Raw genomic sequence first — 12884 nt, forward strand, 5'->3', positions numbered from 1 at the left:
CAAGGTGTCCTAGGGCGACACTAGTGATACATCGCGGCAACCATTGTGGATCCACTTTATATTGGTGGAACTATTATTCTCACGCGCGCTGTAATTGGCTAATTCAGCGGATCGAGCCTCAAATGAAAGTTGTTGCTTTATTTAAAGTGTTACTATGATCAAAATATCAATTCTTCTTTTTCAATCTCTCTAGTTTGAGTGTACAAAACAGGAAAAGCTTCAAGCTCCAAATATCACCGAAAAAAGGTTGTTCACTTAACTGAACGCAAATATGGCAAAAAAATTGAGAGATTCAGCACCGAGTTTACGTGGAACGGCCACCTGTTCGCCGTCAAAAATAGCCTTAAAATTATTTTCTTCTAACTTGTGGCTGTCTTGTCGTTCTCCTTTCTCTTCCAAATATGTAGAAAACAGGAAAAGTGTGCTCAAATGACGATGATGAAGATGATGAAATTTAGCATCAAGTTCACGGGAAATGCCAAACGTCAGGCCAAAAATATCGATATGTGAATTTTTATGTGATAGGAATGTTTTGAATTTTATTGATATGAATTGTTCATATTTTTCAAGAATTTTAGATTCTTAAGTCTTAATTATGATAATTTTATGTTATTTTAACTTTAATGTCCCCAATTAGTACTGAACGAAATGATATAAGAAATGAATCATATACTGAACTGAATCAAGTAAAGCTATGATCCTCGCAGTTATGGATGCAATTTTAGTACTGCAATGTACTAGAATTTTTTGACACTTAAATAAAGGTTTCTCTTAAGACTTTTATCAGTAAAGTGAAGATATGATGGCTTTTACCGTTACTTGACAAAAACATCACTGAATATTTCACCTCTATTTGGTTCATCTATCTTTGATTGGCATATTACGTCATCACTACCACGTTGACCAGTGCAAAAGACAATACCATCACCATGGCACAATGACTTAACAAGAATGCTGTTATCTGCATCCCCAGAAATTTATGGCGAACTGAATGCAAGCTATGTATTTATTGTAATATGAATGCAAGCTATGGATAGCTGAAAGGCCTGGCTAAACGCATCCAAAAATGTTGGATTCAATATGAATACTGCAAACCATGATTGCATGGGCTGCCTGTGGGCAAATCATCACTTGAGACAGTTTCTGACCGCAGCAAAGAGATCAGTGTGAAATCGCAGCAACTCAAGACTTAGATTTAGGACTTCTTGTCTCGTCTTATCACCTTGTATACAAAGCGTTTCAGTCTTGCCAGTTAAATCTCAATCTCACCTGCTGGCATATTGACGTCAGATCATAGAGCTTTATTACGTCGCTACCCGTGGCTGAAACGCAAGGGCACAAGAAAAAAATTATGTCTACGGCTTGCTCCTCCAAAAGCATACATAGAAAATACTTCACTGTCTTTGCAACAACTTACTGTTCTGGCTTCAATAAGTTAAAGGGAACATTTTCACATTGCAAAGGGTTTATAGGAAGATATATCGTTAGGCTTGTAAGGGTGAATAGAAAGAATAAAAAAATGTATAAACGGGAACTGCGCATTTGAAGCGATTTTCTGAGGGAAAGGGGGGATGTGACTGAAGAGTAAAATGTTTGTACCTGGGCCCGTACAACGAACCTTGAATAAATGGGATAAAACACGAGGAAATTTGATTAAACACCAAAGGGGGAGTGGATCAAAACAACAAGGTGCGAAAACCGTGCAGGTTATTGCACACAGGGAAGATTTGTGAGTAGAAATAGCCAGTGCAAATACCAACCACAGTTGTGAATCAACAAATCATCAATTGTCATTGTCATCTTCATCAACACTATCGCCGTCATCATACCCATCAAAATCATCATCATCATCAATTTGACACAGCTGGTTGTTACTGTGCATACCTTTAAAGAGCCAATAGGTATGACCTTCCTTGGTACAGTTAGACTTCATGAAGGACAAGATGTTTTGTGCTATGTCCTTGATGACCTGGTGATATAACAGAGTGCAACATGGAACAACACTTTATACAGAGCTAAAATGGGAGCTCTAACGACCCTTTTCTTACACGGATAAAAGACTTGGCCCAGAAAAAATACCCAAGAAGGATAGCTTGCCAAGCTTACTCTCTGTCCTGCTCTTTGGTAACACTAACTACCATCCCACAGGATTATGAACATTAAAGTCATATGAGATAGAACACAGTAATTAATAATATTTATTAATTATAATATTAACCAATATTATTGTCCCTTTCTCAGACAAAAAGAGTCTAAAACATTAATTTTGTGGATGTCCTTACAAAGGTAGCACTTCCTCCATAGTTACTTAAGACCCTGAGGGTAGAAGTCCGAGCTGGAGTTAATTATTTTTGCCATCATTAAATCACATAGCTCCGTGATGTACCTTGGGAGAAAAACTGCTTCCTTCTAAGTTTGGTAGTTCCTCTGTTTTATAAAGGTCATAATACTGCAAAAAGAATAATGTAATATCATCACCTTACAACAAACTGTCAGACTCAAACAAAATCAATTTCAAAGAACAAGTTTTTTCAAAGAAGTTTTCGCACCAAAGAAACAAAAAAGTGCAAGCCACTTAGCAAAATTATTTAACAATAATTATATAATTATTCCATGAGCGTGCGTTGGATATATAAACAATAGCCTCCATTTGGCGTGAAAATATGCTCAGATATTTCTCAGCGGACGTTATCTGTTCCAAGAGGCGAACAATCTTCCGAGAAAACGGAGAACTTCGAGGAACAGATAACATCTATTACAGTTCAAATATCTGAGAATATTTTAAAGTCAAATGAGGCTATTGTGCTTATTATCCTTCAAATATTTTTGCAAGACTGGCGCTTACTTATTAGACGAAACATTTACGAACCAAACCGTTTACAGCGTACGAAGTTGATGGTGTTTTCTGGTACCGCTTTATGTGCCGATCAAATCGAAACTTCAACATCTACCCCCCCCCCCCCCCCTCCCCCCTCCCCACTCCCGGCAAACCCCGGGCACTTGACTATTTCTGTGCCCGGGAAGTGGGAAATTTGACGGGTAAGGCCTTCCCAGGGGTGGGGAATTTGACTTTTGCCTGGGTGGGGGTGGGGAATACTGAACCGGAAGCGCCAGGTTTCAACCTTTTTTTTTCTGGGTGCTGAAGCCGCTATCAGCTGTAAACACGTGTATGGACGCAATTGAAGAGTTCAAAGGAATAGATATAACATTTCTGAGTGAATAATTTGCTTGCAAAAAAAAGGTCTTCCAAAGTTGTGCAGTATTTTAAAGGTATGTATGAAAAGCAGAGAGCGCATAAATATTAATGATTTTAGATTGTGATGATGTGGATTTTTTATTCAGTAGGGCCGTTTATACGAGAGAAAATAAGTCGTGGGCTTACTCTGGCTGCGGTGTAAATAATACGCGAAAGGAACTATTTATACGGGTATAAACTCCCAGGCCAGGATAAGCCGCGGCTTGAGAAAGCCGTGAACGTAGATTTTGTACCATTTATACAGGGTGTTCGCGTCTTGAGTCAGCCGCGGCTTGTGTTCTCTGGTATAAACAGCCCTATTGAGTCAAGCTACGGCTTTGTCCCGCGTCTGTGTCTGCAGAGGTATATAAAACAGCAGTGAACAGTGAAAGAAACAAAACACTATCGAATGAAAAACCGCTTTGACTTAAACTGCAGAATACCCTGCCACTCGAACAACAGTCTACGTAGCCGGCTAACTAATAGGCTCAATTTCCAGCCGTTTTGTAAGTGCCGTTAAACATCCTCCTCCCAACGAACGGATGGATCACTGGTCCGCGTCGTTTGTCCGTGACGTAGCACCCGTCGCAATACTTTATTTTGTATTCAGCGAATAGGCCTTATTCACGATAGCCGCCATGTTGGTTTTCAATTTGTCATGCAAATTAGCCATGTGTTATGCTGGGGGGGCAAACATTTAATAGAAAAAAGGCAAATTTCGGAAAATCGGCTCGTCGAAATATTGAAATAATATTGCTAAAAGTACATTTTAGAATTTAGAATTAAGTACCTTTTATAATAATTTTTATATCTTTGATTGCCTTTGACATTTTGACTTTCTACTCCGTTATCTCCTACTTTTTCACTAAAAAAAACATTGAAATAACTTGTGTAATTATTCTATTTTACTACTTATGTGAGAAACATTCAAAGAACGCGAAAAAAATCATCTGTGTGTGGCTAATATGTTGGTTATAACCTATCGAACTTGTGTTGTTTGCCTCGTCTGAGAGATCGTTCGACAAAATGAATATTTGGCGGAGAAGCGAAGCTTCGAGGGCAAATATGAAATTTTGAGGAAAATCTCTCAGACGAGGACATTATCAGCCAACACACCAGCAAGCCAGAAAGGGGTTTATTTATTTTATAACCCTTCCATTAATTTTCATATCGCGAAAAAAAGCGCTCGTTAAAAGCCAGTGTTGATCTGATGGCAATGCTTCGTATTAAATTTTTTTCCATGCATTGTTCAAAATTTGACTAGAAAGAAAGCGTGTCAGACTCAGGAAAAAATCAAATCATTCTAATTGTCATTGCGCGTTGAAAATTCGAAAACAAGCCCCCTTTTTGCTTACTGAAAAAGAAATTTCAACCACGAAAGAAAAAATGTGTAAAGTCTAGATGACAGTATTTTCAAGTGCGGCTGGAATTTTGCTCTCCTTGGAACGGTTGGTTTATTTTATCGTTAGTAAACACAGTGCATTAATTCTCTACTCTATAAAATGACTCAGTGTTCAAGTAGGATTAAATCGGCCCATAAGTCTGCTCATAACTTTCTTCACCTTCAAAGACATTGACAGCACGTTTTGTTAACTTTCTTGTACTTTCCAGAACAGCATTTGCGACCAGCTTTTTAATGTCGCTATCACTAGACTCCAGAAAACGAGTTTGATTTTTTTCCATGTAAAATAAAAACTCTTCTGCTGCCCTTTTTCCTCTGGCTTTGTTCCTTTTCAACGGAAATTTCACTAACGGGAATATTTGGTCACGTGACGCGTTTAGACCATTTGCGTGCGAGCAAAAATATTTGATGGATTATAAGAGATGATAGATAGCTAAATAGTATAGTATAGTATCTCTAAACGGTGCCACAGGTGTAACAAACATATTTTTCAAAAGCAGCGATTGGGTTACAGTACAGGGGGAAAGGAGCGATCCCTCTTATAATCAAGGTACTTGTTTAATGCATTACCTGCACAATGCCATCCAAGTGATAGCACATTGCCACTTCAGGTACATTACACATTAAGTTATCAAGCCAGTAATCCAATCCTGTCAGAACGTTGATAGGATTTCCACACTCCCTGAAAAAAAGCAGAAAGAATGACTGTCATGAACTTACTTAAACGAATTCTTCCAAAAGGTCAATCAAAGTTTTGTGCACTTCCAAAGGCACACGCTGAAAATTATGGGATACCCAGCTCCAACGGCATGTGATTGCATGTCAACACGGCGTACATCGGAGGGAGTTTCCTAATAGGCAACCGAATTTACGGGTTCAGTTTCCCAGCTTTTGAAAGAGGGACAACCTGGAGTTTTTTTTAATTTCAAGCAATGGGGGTCTACATTAGTTTGAAAAGTTAAACTTTAAACTTTAATCTTCATTAACAAAATAATCACTTTGAAAGGTCGAAGGGGGCCCGACCTAAAAAAAATGATTTTACAAGAAGATTCTATAGATACACTATTAAAAACGATGAGAATTATATTACTGGTCAGTCCATTTAGGAGATAATATCGCTAAGGATGTCTCATCACATATCAGTACTGAATTAAATGTCAGTATCATCCCACTGACGCACAGAAGATGGAATGAATGTTCTTGGATTCCTGAGACGGTAGTGATGTGTTTTCTTTTCAGGTAGTAAACAACTCCGTTGATAAAACCAAAATTTCCAAGATCTTACGGAGCAAGGGAGTAAGAGAAATCGGATGGAGATCTTTACCAGCGTCCTTTGGATTATTGACTTTAGGCAAGGGGAGAACATTTGCACATTTCCAGAGCGGTGGGACCTGGTCTTGGGTGATAGATGATGTATTAAAAATTGAGCAAATTGGAGCGGCAATTACGGGGGAGTTAGCTTTCAATACCCAGTTTAGTATATAGTCAGGACCGATAGATGTTCGGGATGTTCTCTGCAACTTTGCTAAATGAGTCTGCAATGTGATCAGTAAGTTTTTGGTCTCTTATAACAGCGCCATTGAGTGGAAGGCTGAGCAATATAGGTGGATTCGAGAGACCAGCCAATGACTTGATACTTTGACAGTCTTCTTTGAAGTACAAGAATAGTTGTCACTTAATTATTACGCCACAAAAGCCTCATAAAAAACATGTGTTTAAAGCTGCCAGTCAAGACCACAGAAAGCAATATTATTTACTATTGTTAGTCAATAACAAAACAACATAGCTGTTATTGAAAAACTGTGCTTATTCCAGAAAACATTATCAGTCAATCAAATGCAACCTAATTTTAATAAGGACAGCTGAGGTAGGAGAACACTTCTTTAAAAGTTACACGTAGGTCACCTTAGCCTGAGACTAACAGCAGGGTATTTGCCACCCCCAAAGATTGGAAGGTTTGATCCAACAAGCATTTGAATATCTTCAAACTCCCACAGAATGTTATGCTGAAACGAAGAGGCCTGTTCAAGCTATTAAAGGGAAAGAAAAAAAACAAGTTTTCAGCTTTATTTTGGCGGTCCATGAATAATTATTGACACACTTAAAACACAAGTCTCTCTATGTACTGGAAGCAACTTTTCAAAAATTTCAGAAACAAAACTCTACGATTCCACAGTGACATTAATTGTTTTGAACAGCAAAAAGCAAAAGGGAAAGTCAGTACATACACGAACTGCATAAAAGTTTGGTGATTTGATGGACCTGGAGAATTTTTCAGTTCAAGGTTGCTGTTAACAGTCTCAGATATCAATTAAAAGGGCACAACAAAATACAATAATTATTGTATTTTGTTGCAAAGCACCCTTTTCTTTTATATTCACAGCAGATATCTTTATTTCTTCCTTTTCCTTCATGTTGCTTCATTACTCAGGGGCCACAAGTTCTTTGCCAAGGATCATGGCATACATGATTGTATAAACACATGCTGGTACTTTAAGTTTACATGGTGAAAACAATTTGTCAGATTGCCTAGTAAGTCCTGCACCTCCAGCATCTTATTTGAAATAATCCTAACAAGGCAGAGTACAATAGCTATGTGTTTGTGGCAACAATAATTTTATTATGAATTTGCCTACTTGTGTTGTTTGTACTTTTAGTTAGCATTTGGTTTTGGCGCGAAAATGTGGAGCACTGTGCCGAAAAACTTTTCCTAGAACACTGAGGTATAAAACTAAAACGTGCACATCCCGTTGTTGCATGTGTGAAAAATGCCTGGAACATGGAGTTAACTTAGATAACCCAGAAGCTTATTCATGTAAGCGTACGACAAGTAGCCAGCTGAATGCTGCTACAGATCCTTGATTGTTATTACTTAGCTCCTTATCATTTCATAGTATATATACATGTAATTATACAAACTTTACTCAGAGAATTAACCCTTCAATGCCAAGATCAAAACGTTCAATCACATCACTAGTAAGATTGATTTCTTTGTTGGCTAGTAACGAGAATTTAGTGTTAAATTGAGATAATAACCCCAAGCTGATAATAATGTTTTTAAATTATTTTTCTAATAATTATGTAATATACTGATATAGTGAGGAGACTTAACATACTAATCATTCAATATTGTTATTTTTCGGGAGCATGGTTGGTGCACTGGTGAAAACACTCGCCTTCCATCAATGGCTCCCTATTTCACTTCCTGGACTTCCTGTCATATGTGGGTTGAGTTTGTTGGTTCCTAACAGTAATTCTGAAGCACTGTTCTGCTACGGGTACTTCTTGTTTTTCCCCAGACATCAAAAACCAAAATTTTAGTTGATTTGATACTACCGGTAGTTACAGTCTTCCCAATTAATAGAGCACTAGTGATCTAGAGAACATCCATGCTTCAGTGAGACTTAACAGATTTTACTCTGTCCAGTGCAAGGCAATTTCACTCATCAACTTGTGCCGTCCCACCCAAGGAGGTCAACAGTTTAAACAAAGTGAATATTGTCACCTGGGGTAGAACAAAATGGTCTTCCTGTGAATCAAGTTCGTGGATAATTGGTGAAAACATATCTGTGTTTCCAGCAGTGACTCCTGATGGGCCGAGCATGGAATCTGCACCAATTGGGATGTCTTCATTGTATGACTGACTATCGCTTGAATGTTCAAAAGGAGGAGAATCATAGCTGGTGTCTGTTGGAGCATCGTTGTTCATGTTCTGAATGCTTAATAGAGAGACATACAATGGAACATAAATAAGTTAGTATTTTGAACAAAATTTTAGGACATTTCACAAGTCAATGCTGGGGGCAGGAGGAGGCAGTGCAGTGGTTAAAGGGTGCTTGCGTTGAGATCCAGCGATTCCGGGTTTAAGACCCGCTCTGACCCTACATTGAATTTGACCCTGGTAGTCCCTGGTTCAACTTCGCAGCTGCACTTGTAAATAGCGAATTGGTTGCTTCTGCCAGTTGGGATTCTTAACAGTTGTTGTTGTAGTTGTTGTTCTGTTCTGAACTACAATGTATTTGCTCTGAGATATCAGCCACTAGGCTACTCTGAATCTGAGCAAAAAATAAAATTTGTATAGTTTTCCACCATGATTCTATTTTTAAGAAACCTTATTTGGTCAAGAGATTGCAGTAATACACTGTAGTGCCCTAGTTTGACTGGTTTAAAACAAAAAAAAATACAGTCAGAACAGGTCTGGATTTTTTCAATAAAAGAAAATTGTTTTCAACATAATGTAAAGCCCAGGAATTTAGTTTGTCAACTCACTTGTCAATCGTCATAATGTTTTTTATCCAATCAAATAGAGGACATTTGATTGGTTTTGTCTGTGTTGTTTTCGTCATTCGTATGTGCCTTACTATGCAATAGATACCATTCTCGGTCACTGAAGGAAGAAGCCAAAATACTAGAAAATGGCATAATAGTGGCGGAATAATAAACACATGCGACACATGCACACATTTTGCTTGTGGCGTGTATTTTTCCTCACCCCTTCAGAGTAATACACAACTCGCAAAATCTCTGCGTGTATTATGTTAATTTTATTAGAGACAGCACTAATGATACTACAAACATGATTACATTAAACATACCTGTAATGTAAGAACTTTGACAGCATGTGCCTTAATTTTGCCTGATCCTTGTTCTTTTTTTTCTTGTTGAAGAGTATTCTAGCATCCTGTTGAAACAACAGTCGTCATAAACAGAACTATCTTTAATTTTAACTATTAAAAACATTAGTTTGTAAAAAAATCTAAAATTCGTAATTTGGCCTCACAGCTGAGAGGTACAGCTATTATTAGCACTATAAAAGATGGGTGTTTTAATTAAAGTGCAAATACGTTATACCTTTGGAATTCCTGTCTGCTCACAATAGAAATCATAAAGCCATTGGGGGTGAATACCGTCATCTCTTTGCTACAAAAAAAAAATGGAAATTTTCAGGAAAATCTCCTTTGAACACTACAGGGAGTGGGTTTTTTTTTTCAGTACAACAAAGATATATCCACAGTGAACATCTACTTGTTACTAAATTAAATAAAAATTATGACAACTTTAGAGTTATTGGCTACCGGAAAAAAGATCTTTTGTTACTGTGGTTGGTACATTTGAATGATACCAAGAATATGTGTTACAAACAAGAGAATTGAAGAAATCTTTTTTTTTTCAATGGTACACAAATGCTTGGGGATGCCTTTTCCAGTACACCAAAGATACATGTACACTGTATGGTTGGTTTTATTTTTATGGAAAGACGTATTTTGGTTGTGATAATGAAAGTCATACTGCATGATGCAGCTTGGCAATAAACTGGCTCCCATGCAGTCATGTGACTGTACAGGGATGATACTGGCCAGGGGTTCCTCAGTAATGCATCAGATCAGAGAGACAAGATCAATAATTAGATGAAGCACAAAAAGTGCAATGCAACAAGTAGAATACATGTATGCTGGCCAACCAACCTGTGAAGCATAGGAGATCACAGCTGGAACATCAAGGTAATCCAAAAGCAATGTCTGTCCCACTCTATGGACTGCCAAACTCACTTCAGTTTTATCACTGCCAATCAAGCAGATTTAGTTTGAGTTTGCCCACAGATTTTTGTGTCAAGAAGTTAACGAAACTACATATAACTTACAAAGTGATAAGGAAGAATAATGTTATTACCAATATTATAATTATTTAATAACTACCTGTATGGTATTTTTAGCAGTTTCTTGATGTTCTAGAAAATAAAAGTGAAGAGACATTAGAGGCCTTTAGCATGAGGTTTGTCATGGGGAACAGCAAACTGCCAACTGTAATTTGCGTAAAGGTGTTTGCAGTGTCACTGGTTGCAAGAGTTTCAAATTTCAGCAAAGCATTTGATGCTTTGTGCCGCTGTGTTGCTTTCATGAAGTCGAGGTGCCTAACACATGAATAATAATCGATTATTCAATTTAATAATCAAATTTTCTTGTCCTAGATCACTTACCAAGCACTGGAAGTTCTTTAGGTAATTCAAATGTGAAATGCAAACTGCAAGTGACCGCAACACAGTGGTCACGTGACATATCAGGTTTGCTGTTTGCCATTAACCATGAAAACCCTCATGCTTAAGGTCTCTTATTGGCAAGTATCAATAAATCCATGGTTACATAAAAACTGCCAAGTTACATTTGAGCTGGTTTTATTGTACGGTGTACAATTAGTATCAAACATTATTTCCCTACAAAAATTCAGTTTTATCATCCGAAATCCAGAATTGGAATTTCACAGTCTGCATCTGTTGCAAGCAAGGCTGCTGCCTAAGAAAATTTTAAAGGGGCCCTCAGAGCTAAACGCTGAGAACTTAGGAGCCCTACATATGAAGTGAAAGGTGTTGCTGTGAAAAATTAAGGCGCCCAGAGCTATTCTTTGGGAGCCCCAGGCTACCGGGCTCCTGTTAGGCAACAGCCTTGGTTGCAAGTTTCCAATAAAGTAGTTTAATGGCAAAGACGCAATGAGTCTCTTCCAGCTTAGTGATGCCTGCTGGTAATCGGATTGGTTATGGGTTCCACCTCCACAGACCTGTCTCCTGATTCATACACGTACAGCAATAAAAACTGATAACATCTTGGGTTTACAGCACTCAAGAACTGAAAATTGCTTGACTGAAACAATGTATCATTTACCTCAGCATCAGAAATCACATCGACATCCCCGATTGAATCCACAAAACTATGAGCCATACCAAAACTGAAAACAGATTAACAATTATTATAAAAAAATGGATTTGTTGTTAAACTGGGGTAGGAACAAAAATGGCATGTTAATGTCTCTTCCGATAGAGATTAGATTTTGTCAAATTATAGCCAAAGAATCAATGTTTCCTGGATTCTTAAGTGAATTGTCATAGGTCCTTCTACACTAGTCTTACATGTATAACAATAATCACGAAAACACATACACCTTGTCATTTGGCCTGTTTACCACAGTGGACAACAGGAAGAACTGTTTGCAACTGTGAGCATTTAGTTTGAAACAAAATTAAAGTTGTTAATTTTTGCTTCCATTTGTCCAAATATATTCCACTGCAGGGCTCGCAATTAACAAAAAAATCCAGTCGCAATTTTGCGACAAGATACAAATATTTAATCACAATTTGCAAACCTAAATCGCAAAATCGTCGTGCTGCATTGTGTTGTCAGTGGTTAAGCAAAACACAATATGAGGCCACAATACTTGTGCATAAAGAAACCACTGAAAATGGTGAAAGATCAAAGGAATGGAGCTGTGCATGTAACATTACCGCTAAATTACACTACAATTACGCTTGTAATCTTCAGATTGCAAGAAAATTAAATAATTTATTTCTCAATTTTATCAAGAGTAGCAGCAAGTGGCAACTGTTGACCCTTTTGTTTTGAAAGAGCGAAGGTGAAAACAAGTCACAAATTTCCAACTTCTCCAGATATTTTAGTCACAAAGGGAAAAATTCAGTTGCAAATGCAACTTTATTGGTCACAATTTCAAGCCATGTCCAGTAATTTTTAGCATCTCTCATCCCAGAGAATTTGAAATATTTTTATTTAGACTGTACCTAATCATAATACAATGATATATTATATGGCTAGTCTTTCTGGCCGATATAACAGTGATGCGCTACAGTGATGCGCTGTGATTGGTCAAGAGCAGCTAAGTGCTACCTAGGGCATTATTCTCCCGTAATGCCCACGAGCCGATTATGGATTATGCAAATTATTTTTTTCTTCGTTACAGCAAAATCTCAAACCTCAACCTTGCTCTATTGATCTCGCTATCACTCAGTCAGGGATTATCTTGCCCGGCTTTAAACAATGCGGAGAAAGCAAAACTTACTAGCAAGAACTCTTCATATCTAAATAGATTTTCAGAGATAAAAGAACGCCATACAATGCTTTGTATTTTGAAGCTTTTTACAAATATTGTTAAGGAATTATCTTTGAAAAATGTGTGGTTATAACCCCCAATTTTCTTTTTGGATTTCAATAACACTTGTTAAGGTCTGCTTTTCCCACATATTCATAAACCGGGCGAAAATACCTTTGAATTAGCAGGCACCGTCCATAAAGCAGGTAAAATTGAAATCTTAAAAACCTGGAAAATTCAACTGGATCTCGTCTCAGGTGATCAACTTCAGAAAATCTTCCATCTCGCAGCCAGTTAGATGGGGCAACATTCAAGTCTGTATCCTAGGAATAACAGAAGAATGGAAAATATTAAGTAGATTCTACAGTGTATGCA

The 12884-nt window shown here is 37.6% G+C and overlaps 1 protein-coding gene across 1 annotated transcript in view; it reads right to left on the reverse strand.

The window, feature by feature from the left end:
• Window positions 1-12884, reverse strand: part of LOC138043634 (erythroid differentiation-related factor 1-like) — a 38027-nt gene that overhangs the window by 16748 nt on the left and 8395 nt on the right. The window contains exons 3-14 of the mRNA XM_068889994.1: window positions 12738-12832; window positions 11294-11357; window positions 10334-10365; window positions 10103-10199; window positions 9489-9557; window positions 9233-9318; window positions 8143-8356; window positions 6543-6667; window positions 5208-5319; window positions 2387-2449; window positions 1885-1969; window positions 1270-1322 (exon numbers count right to left, since the gene is read on the reverse strand). Of these exons, the coding sequence (XP_068746095.1) occupies window positions 1270-1322; window positions 1885-1969; window positions 2387-2449; window positions 5208-5319; window positions 6543-6667; window positions 8143-8356; window positions 9233-9318; window positions 9489-9557; window positions 10103-10199; window positions 10334-10365; window positions 11294-11357; window positions 12738-12832 (1095 nt within the window). The remainder of the gene's footprint in view (window positions 1-1269; window positions 1323-1884; window positions 1970-2386; window positions 2450-5207; window positions 5320-6542; window positions 6668-8142; window positions 8357-9232; window positions 9319-9488; window positions 9558-10102; window positions 10200-10333; window positions 10366-11293; window positions 11358-12737; window positions 12833-12884) is intronic.

Source organism: Montipora capricornis, chromosome 3, assembly GCF_036669925.1.
Source record: "Montipora capricornis isolate CH-2021 chromosome 3, ASM3666992v2, whole genome shotgun sequence".
NCBI classification, from domain to species: domain Eukaryota; kingdom Metazoa; phylum Cnidaria; class Anthozoa; order Scleractinia; family Acroporidae; genus Montipora; species Montipora capricornis.